At 38.2% G+C, this 16,066-nt stretch overlaps 1 protein-coding gene across 1 annotated transcript; it reads right to left on the reverse strand.

The window, feature by feature from the left end:
• Positions 1-1,964: 1,964 nt before the first annotated feature.
• On the reverse strand, positions 1,965-12,296 carry LOC143881880 (uncharacterized). The gene is made up of 2 exons (XM_077385208.1): positions 12,114-12,296; positions 1,965-4,238 (listed from the first exon to the last, which is right to left on the reverse strand). The coding sequence occupies exon 2, from the start codon at positions 4,236-4,238 to the stop codon at positions 2,202-2,204; it is 2,037 nt and encodes a 678-aa protein (XP_077241323.1). The 5' UTR covers positions 12,114-12,296; the 3' UTR covers positions 1,965-2,201.
• Between the last annotated feature and the right edge of the window lie 3,770 nt (positions 12,297-16,066).

Here is a 16,066-nt window from a genome sequence, read left to right on the forward strand (position 1 = left end):
ATTATGTAGAAGATTCTATAACCTTGTAGACTTCTCTCGAATCATGAAGAAGATTCTAGAACCTCCTGGACATCTCTAAAATTATATAGAAGACTATAGAACCTTTTAGAGCCTTGTACAAGAGTAGAAGACTCTAGAAAGAGAGGATTGTAAATATCTAGAAGATGGTTGGATATTTTGTACTTGGAATATTCTTATATCACTCTAGAAAGAGAAGTATGTAGAGAGGAATCTAGAAAATTCCTCTAAGGCCTATAAAAGGGGGAGAAGCCCCCATTTGTAAACACTCAAGCAATGAAGCAACTTGTAAAGCTTTGAGAGCAATACAAGAGCCTTCTTCTTCTACAAAGTGCCGCCTTCTTTTTAGTGTTTTCAAGTGTCCACTTGTTCTCTTGCGTGCTTCTCTTTCCTTCTCTTCTCTAGCTCATCTGTCTTGAAGTGTTGCTAGTTAGGAAGGCTGACTTAGTGACTCAAAGGGGCGACGAGTGTCTAAGTGCCACATGGGTGCGCTTGGAAAGATCAAGCCCGTGACAACATGGGAGGACACCGTTAAAGATCTGGTCACCCGACACTCCATCTCTGTCTAAGGAGTTGGCTACCTTGTCAACCGATCGACAAGTGTGCTGAAAGAAAAGCAATGCATTGCCAACAGAACAATTATCTCCTCAAAGTCGTTCGCAAAGCAAAAGGTACACACCTTATCCTGGATCCGCTCAATCACATTCTCTAAATCACCTTCCACTATCAGATTGTTCAAGAGGCTATGGATCCAAATCAAAATACCAACCAACCTAACCATCAATCTAGGCATGACCCAGGCCACATCAGGTATGGCAAAGCAAAAAGGGCGGCACAGTGCCCAAGGATCCCAACATTGCGGGGTCTGGGGAGGGCTAGATGGCAAAGCAAAGCTTCATAGATGCCAAGAAATCAAGCAATGAATCAAAAGATGATCCATAGATTCAGCGTTAGCTACACACAGAGCGCAGTGTTTGATAATGATCTTCCTCAAGTGAATCGGATGATCCACAGTTATGATCTTATGAAGTTAAGTCATTCAGCAAAAAGCTGCAGTTCTCAGGGAGAAGAAATAGCAGAGTCTATAAATTGAGATTGTTTTACTCGACCAGCTCATTAATTGTGAATAAAGGACTCCGTCATGAATGATCTCAAGGCGGACCATCTCCAAATTTGGTGACCTCTAATAGACACCATATTCGGCAAGGTACCAAAGTTGGCCACCTCTTGTGCTCGAGGAAATTCCTTCTGAAGGGAACACACCAAGATAGGTCCCCACTTGCATCCTTACGAGCCACAACATTAAACAGTCGGGGAAATAACTCTTTTAAGGGGTCAATCATTGCACCACGAGCCGTGTCATGCTATTCTTTGCATTCTATTTGGGGGAATTAATCTCTTACCTGCAGAACTGCATCATCAGTTAGCATTTTGTGGGTGCCAAAGCGAGCTTGGTCACTACGGACTAGATAATACATGTTCAGGTCCCAAAAAAGTTTTACAGCTTAACAGGTTTTCATTAAAAAGGATATTATTTACAGCTCATATCAATAGGTTAGGTAATTTTCAAAAAAAAAATCAATAGGTTAGGTTTGCCTGTGTGAATTTTGAGGATTATCTTGAGTTTCAAAATTCATGAGAGTTTTCAGATGAGCTGGTATCAACATTGCATTATGGTTTGAATAACCTTTTACTCATATATACACTAAAGGCTACGTGCTAAAATCTCATTGCAAACACAATGATATTAAGCTTAAAACACAGTAAAAAAGAAATAATCATAAGAAAATTTCATATAACAACAAAAAAGAAAGGTCAACATTGTGGGCTACTTTTCACACACTTTAGTAGAAAAATTGCAAGATGATGAGATTCAAACCTCTTGAAATTGGTTTTTCTACATAACCATCAGCACCAAATTTCAACATTCATGATTTAGCTCCAGAATAGTTTAAAAAACGGATAATTTGAAGAGATGACAGTCAATCATTCCAGTTATTTGAGATTGAGGATTAGATTCAATGAGTACAAAATTCTGGAAAGTACCTGTTCATAGCATCTCATCAAGTTCATTTGGTATTTTGCACATACACTCGGACAGATGCAAAAATTACATGCAAAAAGAACCAAAGACATGCAAACTCTTGTGAAGATAGATGTTGAGGTGACAACAGATAAAAATCTCATGAATCATTCCAATTACCTTCGCCCCAGCCACTACTGCTTCTGATGTACTTATCAACAATGCCAAATTCGCTATTCTGAGCAATTCGTCTCGCATAGTTCTCAATTGAAATAAGCCCCTTCTTCAATCGCCGGTGATATATCATTTCCCACGGCCACATGCGACCAGCACCGAAATATGACTCAACTGATAACTGCATTTCGCTTTCTTCTGGCCCCACCAAGCCATGCTGTTTTAGAACCACACACATTTCCCGAGATGATATGCTCTTAGAATTGTTTGCCTGGTCCACCACTACCGGCTTACATATTTGAAGGTCACTCGTCTCTCTAAAATTATCTAACAAAGAGTTATCTCCAGTAAAAGCGCTTTCTGATGGAACCATGCACAAATTCTTTTCCTCGTATTTAATCCATGTCACTGAATGATTTTCACCATTATTATCACGTCCAAGGTGATGCTCCGTATACACGGAATCCTTGGAATCAAAGGAAGAAAATGCATTTCCATCATTCAGTGTCATATTTATACCTTTCGGTTCCATTTTTTCCGGCCTTGTGTCACCTTCCGAATTGCTCTGTTCAAGCAAAAGATTCTCAGATATGAGGCTCGTAGCATGCTTCGAATCAGCCTTTGGAGAGGTACTAGCAGCAATTATCTCCTTATTTGGAGACGATGGTGATTTCAGACCAATGGAAATAGATGATAATCTCAAAGAGCCAGACCTTGACCTTGACCTTGACCTGGATCTAGAACTCTGAGATCTGGAATAAGATGGAGAAGAAGAGCTCGAACTACTAGATACTGAGCGGCGAGACCTAGAAGAGACTGACCGCAAGTGGGAATGGGAACTGTTTCCTGATAAAGAATTTGAGGACAGTGAATGAGCGTGTGAATCAGATGAATTAGAATCAGAATCTAGTGGCAATGAACCAGAATTTCTTGCTTTCTTTTTGTGGCTTTTCTTTGGTGACCCATGTTCCCTCCTTTTCTTTCCCTGCGAATCCCTTCTAAGCTGAGACCGGTGGCGGGTCTCCTTACTTTCCAGTAAATTCTCACCTTTACGCTTTCCAGAACTAGATAATTTTGGATGCCGCCTCATCAACAAATGATCTCTAATTGCATTAGGCCTTTGCGAGGACACAGGTCCCAGTCTCTTGAACCCTCCTTCACCTCTACCTCTTAAATTACTTTCATCATCTTGCCGACGGCCAAACCTATTAAACTTCTCTCGTTTAGGACAGTTACGCATTACGTGACCGAACAGGCCACAGCTAAAGCAGCGTTGTTGTGGTATTGGATTATCAAGGTGCTTCCCAGTTAAATCACCATAGCGCTGTCTCCGTGCTCTTTCTAGAGAGCTTCCCCGAGCAGGAGAGCCATATGAACCTGTCATCTGATGGTTTTCATTCTCGTGTCTTTTGCCATGACCGTGGTAAGGTTCATAGCGTTCAAACTCACTTCCATTTTCCACTGCATCATCATTCAATGAGTCACTGACATGCTCGCCCCATCTACTGTTTTCCACTGGGTTGGGTTCCACGGTACCACCTTCATCCAGTAACCCATCTTTTAAAATCGGAGCTTCTTCTCCTCTACAATCTTCAATATCCTCACTACCATAACCAGTTTCTTTACCAATTAAATCATCGGTGTGAGACCCCACATGGGTCCTATTTGAGTGCTTGGCACCAATTGTGACCTTTCTTTGATCTTGTGAACTCCTGTTTCTCCCACCATTATCGTCTTCCCTTCTGAAATTCCTTCCACGATTTGGCTGATGGAATCTGGTGCTTCTTGCAAATCTCTGAAAAGGCCTGGGTTGTTTATTAGACCATGTAAGAGATATGTGTTCCCCACAAATAAGCTTGCCTTGCAATGCTCGCAAAGCTCTCTCTGCATTTGCAGCTACGTCATAAACAACAAATCCATATCCATCTTTCAGCTGTACATTATTCCGTCCAAACCTACGGAAGACCCGCTCCAGCTCATCCCTTCGAATATGTGGAGAAAGATTACCAAGAAACAAGGACATCTGTAGGAAGATCAGTGCTGAATCTGAGTTTCCAAAAATCTTCCACATTTCAAGCACACACATATGTATAATCCAAGCAAGCATAACTATAGCCTATGTCACAAATATCGTGCTCGGGAATTTCTAGGCAAGGGAAAATCTCAGGAGATATATATATATATATATATATATATATATATATTGGGGCTTATATCGGGAAAAAACGATAAAAATAAAATTATTTAAAATATATATAAATATGTAAACTTTAAGAAAAAAATATAAATATAAATATCGGAAAAATATCAGAATAATATTGTGATTTTATCGCGCTATTTTATAATAAAAATGAAAATATCGCCATATTTTTAAAATCTCGGGAATTTGTCATTTTATCAAATTGTCGTGATAAAAATGCGACATTTTGAAAATATCGGAAGATTTGTGACATAGACTATAGCCATCATGAAGATCTCTGTCCTAGAGAGAAGATGGCAAGAAGGCAGAGTACCATACATAACAAGACCTTCCACATTTCAAGCTTACTCATATTTGGTAGGATGTATAGAAAAGAAAAAGGAAACTTCAGATATTAGGACACCAAAAGTTACATATAGGACCCCGATGATCCATAATGATTTCAATTTTCAACAAAAAGGCGTCATTTTATTTATTTATCAGAAAAGCAACCCTCCAAAAAACCTTCAGATGTTGCATCCCATGAACCAGAAACAAAAAAGTTGAACATGGTTTAACATGAATGTCATTGTTGAACTGTGTTTGATAACAAAAATGTGATAATAACATTCCTGAATAAAATGATGCCAATGTAAGAATCACTGATGAACCTCACAATAGGATTTATTGCTTTTGGTTAATGGACCCTCGGTTACTGATGTCACATTCAGATATCCCAATTTTTTTATGGTTCCAAAGAAGTTAAGTGGGGATAACTATCTCTTATGGGCTTCACGCTGTTGAGTTATATCTTGGAGGAAGGCAGGCATGGGATACATCAATGGGACAACCCCTTGTTATTGAATAGCAATGATCAGAAAGTAATTGAGTGGAGGAGCACCACTGGTTATGTCAGGGATCCTAAACCCAATAAAACCTGGTATAGCTGCAATTTTCTTTTGGTCAACAGCCACGGAAATTTGAGACCAACTAGCTATTCTATATTCAAGAAGGAGCTGCAAATATTTTAGTTAGAAAATGAAGTCTAAAACTTGCAGCGAGGTGATGTGTCACTAATTAGGAAGAGATTGCCTACTACTTTCATGTTTCCGAGTCCGACTGTACTCGTGCTTATACATGAGGTGCCAAAAGAAGAGTTCCGGCTGTGTTGATCGTAAACATTTAACAGCTTTTTTACTAGATTGAACTAAATTTGACGTCATAAAAATTAATATTCTCAGTATGATTAATATTCTTTGTACAAACATATTAATAATGTCATATGGTGCAAACCTAGAGTTTGTGGGTTCTTTATAGAGAACTTTTGGATCATAAAAGTGTATTGAATGGAATAAAATAGCCCTATCATTCCATGAATAGATTAAACATTCAAAAACAATCAAACGACAACTAAGATTTTGCAAAGATTTAAAGCCATTGAGTTATTTCAATAATAAGATAAATTCAACCAAGTAAAATTTGCAAACAATTAGATCATGTCAAAGAAATCAGATCTATAATAACGTGAAACAATGAAGCGATGAACAGTCCACTAACTAAAAAGATATAAAATACTCCATACTAGGGCCAGAAGAAACTATTACAAGGGTAGGGTAATCACGGTATAAGATATGCGTAGATGGAGGGGCTGGTCAAAGGGGTAGAGATGGAAACAAAAGCATGAGGCTCAAGGAATAGGTATCAAGAGTGTCTATAAGGAACCCAATAACAAGGGGATTTTAGACACCCCATTTTGCCCTGCTCAGCTGATGAGAGCCTGTGGTGGCAATCCCAATGAAGAGGGTATATTCTCAGTGAGATTAATATCCTTTATAGACTTTTGGCACAGTGACTGAGTTTGGACCCTGATCCCTCTTGAAACCCAGATTCTAGAACTTTTTCGATGACAGAACCAATCCCATTCCCGACCCAAACACCTTTGAAATCAGCATGGATCCTTGGGCCCCACCGAATTCTGAGAAATACAAAAAAATCACACAAGGCAAGCCCCCCCTGTGCACGTGCGCACGTACGAGCACGCATACTCGGAGAGTTAACTTTTTCCCCTATTAGCCAATCAGATTACTTCCCTTTATGTGCACTAATATCAGGATTTATCCCACATCAATGAAAACCAATTTTCACCCCGTGCCAAAGGCCTATAAAAGCCTTAAATCTCATTAAGAATGGAATGAATGCTCTCCTTGAGCCAAGCACTTAGTGCAACCTTCTTCAAGGTATCTGAGAAAAAAAAAAAAAAACCAATCTCCCTTGAAGGACTTGCACTAGGATAGATTAAGTGTTCTTAGGTTAGAAACTAAGAAGGGTCCGGCATCGAGAAGCCTTAGAGTAACGCACACTCCACTAAGGTATCCACTTACTCTTCTGTCATTCCCTTAAATTATGTAGTTAATTGCAACATGCTAGTTGCTCCCATGTTAGTCTAAGCTAAGTTCTATAATAGTTTAGGTAGTTTAATTCCAAGATAAATCAGATTAGAATAGTTAGAGTTTAAATTTGTAAAGATGACTTTTGATTTCATGATAGTTTAAGGTGGTCCACTAACTGCATTATGGAATCAGGGCCCCAGGTTTGGGTCACCCCATGACTTAAAACCCCCAAACATCAGCTTGTAATTTTCTTTTGTAGCACGGTCTTCATTGCATTCTCCTGTTCTCCCCCTCCCCCTCTTGTCCCCTCTCCATTTCTCATTTTAAACCTCTGAACAACAAGAGGAATCCCTCTATGTTTGAACCCTGCGTGATCCATAAGGTGAGCCAACCTGGGATTGCTAAAAATTAGAGGAAAACAGCTGCTTATGCAACGACTGTCTCTTGCCGTGACACTTACGAGCCCTCGTACTTGGGGTTTCAGATTGAGCATGCACGTATATGCAATGCCATAACAGTCCTTGGATCTCTTCCCCCAGTCTCTCTCATTCATACAATGCATGGTGCCGTGACACTTACGAGCCCTCGTACTTGGGGTTTCGGCTTGAGCATGCACGTGTATGCAGGGCCATACAGTCCTTGGATCTCTTCCCCCAGTCTCTCTCATTCATACCATGCATGGTACGTTATCCTCTTTTCTATATTGCCCGCCATTTACTCCATTGAATAAGAATAATCCCAAGCCTAACCAGAGCTAATTTCAATATGAGACCCCCCATTTCCAAGTAGAGACTGGAGTAAGTTGGGCAGGATTGGTGCCTAACCCCTTCTAATCCTGGAAATGGAACACGAACCCGAAAATGGGAAAGTAAGTCGGTGCCGATGCACAATATAAATGGGTCCTGGGCCCTAACCTAGGTGTCGATTCTTGTTGCTTTCCATAGAATCTGGTTTTGACCTGATTCCACGGAAAACTTGTTGGTTACGAGAGATTCAATCCCCAATCACCAAATCCCACATTCCCTACAAAAGAAGCGTCGCTCAGATGGATATACGTGCCTCACCGCGGGAGCAGGTGTCCACCGTGGCGACACTGCTGGGGATGATTCCAACTCAAAAGAAAACAGGGTTTTCTGTTGACGAATGGTCGTAGGGACTTTCTGGTCAAAGGACTGACCACCTCAGAGCCATGTACATGCTAACTTACACGGGGAACAAACTCCTTCATATACACATACACAGACCCTCTTTGCCTCGGCTGCTCTCGCAGGCTAGGGAGGAGAGCATTGTGATTTCTGTGCTTCTAACTTAATGATTCCCATTATCGTTATGTGACAATGCCTTGCTATGCTCTGAAATAGTTAAAAATGTTGAAAAACAGTTACCGGAGCTCCCTGGTCAAAGGGCTGTCCAACTTGGAATAGCGTACACGCCACCTTACGCAGGAGCAAAATTCATACGCTTACACATACACATGCCTGAGACAGGCAGTCCCTAACACCCAGTCTGCCTTAGCTGTTTTTGTGAGCCAAGGGAGCATGAATCCTGGCTTCTATGTTTCTGAATTGTTCCTTTGATGGTATCTTGCTATGCTTGTTCAAGGCTAACACAATACTCCATTTTTATGATTTGCTTCTGTTTTAGCCTTTTAAAACAATGGCTGGCATGTTGGCCTCTGAATGATGAAAAAAAATTAAGTTCAAAGAACCTAAGAAAGATGGGTCTCGAGCCTATGCTGACCCAGGCTAAATCCAGTTTGACAAATCTATTTTGATCCAGATTGTTGTTATTCACAAACAAAAACAAACCACATGGGATGCAGGTGCATTCCCGCTACAATCTACCATTCTTTCCATCCTAACTTAATTTTTGAAACTGGAATACACTTTAGACTAGGGTGATTACTAAATAGAATGAACATAATACAAGAAAGATAAATTGCTTTTACTACTCATATTGGAAAACAATACGACCGTGTGTCATTTGAAAGCTACTTAGATTTGCATCAGCACATATAGGAGCAACTTAAAGTAGTAGATGCTTTCTCATTCATTGTTTCCAAAATTACATTAAAATGTCAATAACTAATCTCTATTGCATTAGAACACAAAATGAAAAGAGAAAATAACCACTGAATGTCACACAATACTATAGAATGCAGTTCTACCCCCAGAAACATTTGATTCCACACTCACATACAAAATTCAAATATTTAAAGGGGACTGGTATCCGTGTGACCATGTTTTGATAATGGGACGAACTCATCTTGTTTTACATGTTTTAACCAGCTGTCAAAGGCTATTACAATTCCCAAAAAGCTCTCAGCAGACAATCAGAGAAGTGTAAAACAAAGTTAGTCATCCCATTATAAAAAAAATGGTCGAGCGGGTATCAGTAGCTAATTTAAAAAACAATGACTCGTAATTTTTTGAGAATTAACAGAAAAAATACCAAACATACAAAAAGAAACAATCAAGACAACACCCACATGAATTCACCAAATACAGCTCCATCCATTGATTTCAAATATTTAACTGTCATTAAGTTCTCTAGATTTTTCAGTTCTTTTTACTCACCCCTCTTGTAGATCGTACTAAATGGCATTAAGCGCGTATCAGTAGCTAATTTAAAAAACAATGACTCGTAATTTTTTGAGAATTAACAGAAAAAATACCAAACATACAAAAGGAAACAATCAAGACAACACCCACATGAATTCACCAAATACAGCTCCATCCATTGATTTCAAATATTTAACTGTAATTAAGTTCTCTAGATTTTTCAGTTTTTTTTAATCACCCCTCTTGTAGATCGTACTAAATGGCATTAAGCGGATATCAGTAGCTAATTTAAAAAACAATGACTCGTAATTTTTTGAGAATTAACAGAAAAAATACCAAACATACAAAAAGAAACAATCAAGACAACACCCACATGAATTCACCAAATACAGCTCCATCCATTGATTTCAAATATTTAACTGTAATTAAGTTCTCTAGATTTTTCAGTTTTTTTTTATCACCCCTCTTGTAGATCGTACTAAATGGCATTAAGCGGATATCAGTAGCTAATTTAAAAAACAATGACTCGTAATTTTTTGAGAATTAACAGAAAAAATGCCAAACATACAAAAAGAAACAATCAAGACAACACCCACATGAATTCACCAAATACAGCTCCATCCATTGATTTCAAATATTTAACTGTAATTAAGTTCTCTAGATTTTTCAGTTTTTTTTAATCACCCCTCTTGTAGATTGTACTAAATGGCATTAAAATAAAAGTTCCTCCATCTCTAACAAACGGCCAAACTTAATTATGCAGAGAATGAAAGAAGAAAATAAAAAAATCAAGAAAACTAAAGAACGGAGGCATAGATAATGTCACAAAACCAGGGAAATCAGCTAAACTTTATAGCCCATGAATTTAAACCATCTAAGGCAAGATGAGAAAACTTCTTTTTCATCGTGACACAGGTAAAGCTATCAAATTGTTGGTCTTCCCAGCTAATTCAATTTGCAAAGTATTAGGAAATTAAATTTAATTCAACACATTTCCTACATGACAGACGAGCTGTTCATATCCGTGTCCAGGATGGTAAGAAAAGGCAACAGTTTATCAGCTTGTATTAAATAGTTCCATTCAAGTTAAGGACCACCTTAGTTCTTGGTTGCAGACTTGCAATTCAACTCAGCTTCGTTCAAGTTAGCAAACCAAATTCTTAGCTGGTTTCACTTCCCCTCTTTCAAAAAGCACACAAGTGTTCCAACTTCCAATAGCAAAGAGTGATCGGCTTAAAACCAAATGAAATAATACCAACAACATGCCATCCAATGAGCTTAAAAAAGACTTGGATTTGCATCGCTACATAGTGGAGTTCTAACCCTGCCATAATATCTATTCATTATAATTACAGACAAATTTAGATATTTCAAAGACAATGACTCAAAAATTAAATCCAAGAGTCCATCTACGAGAAACTGACACAAACTCACAAACTATATTCCAATCTATTGATTTCAAATGTTATCTATAGGTAGGGTTTTCTTTGGTGTTAAATGTTAATTATGTTTCTGCTTAACTGTGAAGGATGAAAAAACAGTGCAAGATAATGGCCAAGGTGGGGGCTTCCACTCTGATTGCTTTTTTTTATAAGGATACTTTCACTCTAATTGCTTGGGAATCAAGTGGGTTTTTAGGGTAAATTGGGAAATTTGATAAACCCTATAAAACTCATGAATTTTCAGATTATAAAGTACAAGATGATAAATTGCTTTTGTACTTCAAACTACAAACAGTATAGACTATCAGTCATTTCACAACTACTTCAATGTGCATAGTACATATGAATGGGATTTAGGGTTGCTGTCAAATGACAGAAAGGTTATTTACATCCTTATCCAGAGTGATGTAGAAAAAGCAAAAGATTATCATCTTGTATTACACGGCCTCATTGAACTCGAAAAATGAATCAAGCTAGCACTTGCTTCCAGTTCCACTCTTTCCAACATTAAATTAAATATCAACAACTAATTGCTGATGGCATCAAAACTCAAATAGAAGGGGGAAAAAGAGGCTACTGAGATCCTCATTAGTACACACAAAACCCAAGCTTTTGAAGTATGGGAAATAGAAAATTGAAGAACCGACAAAGAAGACAAAGCAAAACCCTTATAATCCAACTGAGTACATTTTCATCAATACATTTCAAATATTCACTGTGATATGGATTGTGTAAGTTTTTCCATCTGTTTCCTTCATAATCTCATCCTTGTCTCTCTGATGAATTTTAACCAAATGGGAAAAACAAAAAGGTTTAAAAAAAAAAGAGTTCTCTTTTCTGTTCTTTTTTGGGCCAAAAAAATATATGCTTACTCTAGGAGATGCCCCAAGCTGAATGGGAAAACTGATAAAATAACAAAGAAACTGAAAGAAGCCAAAAGAAATGGGGTAAAATCCCCTTGAACTTTAAGAGTACATGGGGAAAATAGGCATCAACATTCTAGACATTCCACGGCTATTTAGATTTGTAACACTATATACACATTAGATGGAATTTGAAGAATGATAAACTGATCAAATACAGAGACACTAGAAATTAAGAATACAATCAAAGAAATGAATCCAGAGAGAAACAACCAAAGCAAATTCCTCAAGGTTACAGGCACAACATGGCATCAAAACAAAACTCTGCTAATCCTAAACAAATGCATACGATTGAAAAAGAAAAAAAAAAAAACGAAAAAACAAAATCACGATTCCTATAAAAAAAAAAAGTAGAAATATTACAGTAAATTATACAGAAGAGAAGAGGGAATGATTACAAAACCTGGCAAGGGGAAACCACAAAACTCTGTAAAACCCTAGAGTTTACAGGCCTTTCCGAGGGAATTAGATGGAAATCTGTGAGGAAATCGCAGTATAATGGAGTGAGAATTTAGTTCTTCGGAGAAAACAAACAGTACAAAAGTACATGTAGGGCTCAGCTCTTCAATGATCGAGACCGTTCGTCTTGTGGGCACCGCTATGTGAGGCCTGTGTCCAAAAGATCATGGCCTTCCAACTGTCCTAATCAAATAAGTTGTGACTTCATCCCCCTCCCTCCTCTATGATGAATTCACCCAGTATTTTTCAAAATGGACTGCAAAGTCCGCACCGTAGGATGATCCAAACCGTCCATTTGATGGGCCACAATGTAAATAGGTTGTGCCCCAAAAATCATTTCCATAGGATGATCCCAACTGTCAAATCTATAGAACTTTCCATAATGTGATTCCCTCATTAGATCGGAGGGTTGAGATCATCCTACGTTGTGGCCCGTCAAATGGGCGGTTTGGATCATCCTATAGTGTGGGCTGTACAGTCCATTTTGAAAAATACAGGGTGAATTGAATTCATCCTATAAGGGGGTGAATTTATCACTGCCCTATTAATATCTCTCTTTCATTTTTTATGTGCTAACTTAAAGGGTCAGAAATTGGACGGTTAGGATACCCATCAATAGGAAAGGTCGAACACACAAATGGTTGGGATCGTCCAACCATGGCCCACTTTTGCCTTTGCTTACCGGTTTATATCCTCCTACATCCATGCCAATTCATCATGCTGATTTATTTATTTTCTCAAAAAATATTTATTTAGACATATTTATCTTTATCGAGGGATGCTAAATTGAAGGACGCCCTTGAAAACTAGCCCCACTAAATCCACGTCACCGAAATGAATTAATTATTTCTTTATTTTTACATTTTTAAGTGCATTTATAAATGCACTTTGATGACATGATCCAACTGGGTGCCCTTGCGGCTGATTTTGAAAGGACACCCTTCAATTAGCACTCCTCTTATCATTACTATGAAATTTTACTAAATTAATCCATTATTTGCCCTAATTATCAGCATGGTTTTAAATATCGGTTTCGGCTAAAATTTCAAACTTATCCGAAACCGAAAATTTGGTACAAGTGCTCTAAACAGCGGATTTTTGGGTCAAAATTTCAGTGATTTCGATTGAAAGTCTGTATAGGGATAAAAAATAATATTTTATAACAAATTTTGCCAAAATAGCTTAAATTTCCGAAGTTTTGACCAGAATTTTGTAAATTTCAGCTATTTTGGTTTCAGTCGAAACTTAAAACCGTGATTATCAAATAGATTTTTAGTTTTGAGAAATTACAAACTTAGTTGTTGGTATGAAATTCATCCAAGGGCGCTGCTATGATTGATCGTTCCGGACCATGCCCCAATCTTGATAGGTACGTCCTTTGCTGCACCAACAACGGGGCATGTTGTAGTAGTATCAATGTACATGTTGTTAGTTGGTATTTTGGGCCATCAATGTGTAAAAGTCTAAAATACTCTTTTGGTAGGGAATGAATAGAGATTTTACACCGATGGAGATATTTTATATGACCTCGATGATCGAATGGTCGCATTAATCGGCCAATTAAGATTTCATGCCAATTGAGAGTTTATGCCGGTAGGGATTTCACGCGGAATTAGATATTTTATAAGATACGGATGATCAAATGGTCATATTACTCCTGATAAAGAATCGATAGGGATTTTATGCCAATATGAGTTTACAATGGTAGGAATTTTAATAATGCAGATAAGAATTTTATGTTGATATGGATTTTACTTTGATAGGAACATTCTATGTACACGGTTGATTGAACAATCATATTAGTCCCAATAATGGATCATTAGGGATTTGCACTGATAGAAATTTATGTCGACGAAGATAGGGATTTACACCGATAGGAATTTTAAGCTGATAAGTATTGATTATGTGAGAGTAATTGAGACAAAACTTTGCATTTTTGTGTGTGTGTGTGTGAATAATTAAGTTGGCCATTGCTCAAAACTTATAGCATACTTAGTAATTGAGATAAAACTATGCATAATTTTCGTAATAATTTCTAATAACTATTATTATTTTATTTTCTTGAAAGTTCAAATCCTAATTTCTAACCAACTAGAGTGCCCAAAAAATCTATATGGCCAACATTTACATATTAAAAATAATGGAGGTGGTGCATTTCTTAGTGATGGAGCTGATATCCCCTTAATAAATCCCCTAAAAATTGTGTTTCGAATTAAGGAATAAGGAATTGAAATGCACATTCATTTTGTTGCCTCACAGAATGACAAGGGTGTGTTTGGATTGCGGGAATATGGAATCCGAATGCACATTACATTCCACTCCTAATGTTTGAGTAAGCCTTCGGAATGTAATCATGGAGACCATGGATGGCTCGAATCTTCACCACCACCAAGACCATTAACTTCAAGCCATTGGTATTCATTCCCTCCGCTCCTCATTACCCCATTTCTACACTCAAAGTCTCCGAACAAAATTTCTATCTAAAACCCCAACAACAACACCATCAAGCCCAAAACAACAACACCATCAAGCCCAAAACAACAACACCAACAAACCAAACCGCAAACCCTCCTTCACTCCCTCCTCTACCATTTCACTGCTCTCAAATTTTGGTAGAGAGAAATAAGATTCTCGACATAAAAGGGCACAGGCGAAGAATGGGGTTGTGAGATGGGTTGTGGTTTATTTCAGGGCGAAAAAGGCACAAACGACGAAGAATGGGGTTTTGAGATGGATTCATGGTTTTCTTCGGGAGAATCAAAGGTGTTGGATATCTTACCAATATGCCAAAAGCTCCAGAGTTGATGGAACGCGTTAGGCAAGGTCCATTAAACCTGTCTCGTATAAGGATGGGTCCCACGCAGTCCCATACGTAAGCGGCCCCCCCATCAGGACAATAACATATCACCACGCTTCCACATCCACCATCCTCGATGGACCACTCTATGATGGCTTTGACTGTGGCCTTTTTCCAAGTAGCCCTCTCTGTGTGTTGCTCCTTATGCGGCGGCCCACTCTGTTACGACTTTCACTCTGGCTTTTTACCAGGTAGCACTTTCTAGGCAATCCTCTCCACAAGTTGCCCCTTTCGTGACTAGAACACGGGACGTGATGGTTGCTCTGATACCAAATGCTAGATACCTCACCAATACACCAAAAGCTCCATAGCTAAGCTTTGAGCAAGGCCATTTAACATGTCCCATACTGGACCGGGTGCCACCCAGTCCCAAACCTAGGCGGGCCCTCACTTAGGACTGTAACAAAATGTGAGAAAGAGGATTTTGTGGTTTTATTTCAGGCAAAACAATAGAAATTTAGACTGTAATTAACTTGCCAAATCAAAATTTCATACCTTCTTAAGGTTATTGCTTTGACTATGAGTCAGATTTAAAAGCAGATATCTGGATCGAGCTTAACTCAATTTCATAAAAAGAGTTTGTTGACTTTTTAATTTATTTTAAGAATAAAAAGAGTTAGCCTCAAGGACATTGAATTTATATCCTTGACTCGCCTCAAGAGCATTGAATTTAGATCCTCTCTCTTTACAGTTCGATTCTTTCATTATTTTTGGTTCAATTGCATGTGAATTGTTACCTTATTTCTGTTGTTTATTACCATAATCCGAAATTATCATGCATTTTCACTAACAGAGTTGCCATCTCGTTCTCTAGTTGAAGAGTAAAACCATTGCCGGAAGATTCATTCAAATGAGGGATGTATGTCATCATCACGGAAGGAATGATAGATTGAAGTGCGCCCTTACAAAAACCTAGTTACAAGGGTGCCCCCATTGGTCCATCTCAAGAAAGTGCCCATGGAAAAATAAGAAACGGGTTGACAACTATAAAATTAAAGCAAACGATAAATACAACATTTTTTGACAAGGACCAATAGGAC

This window comes from Tasmannia lanceolata, unplaced genomic scaffold, assembly GCF_043159265.1.
Source record: "Tasmannia lanceolata isolate RefF3 unplaced genomic scaffold, GAP_Taslan_0.1 ptg000007l, whole genome shotgun sequence".
Taxonomy (NCBI): domain Eukaryota; kingdom Viridiplantae; phylum Streptophyta; class Magnoliopsida; order Canellales; family Winteraceae; genus Tasmannia; species Tasmannia lanceolata.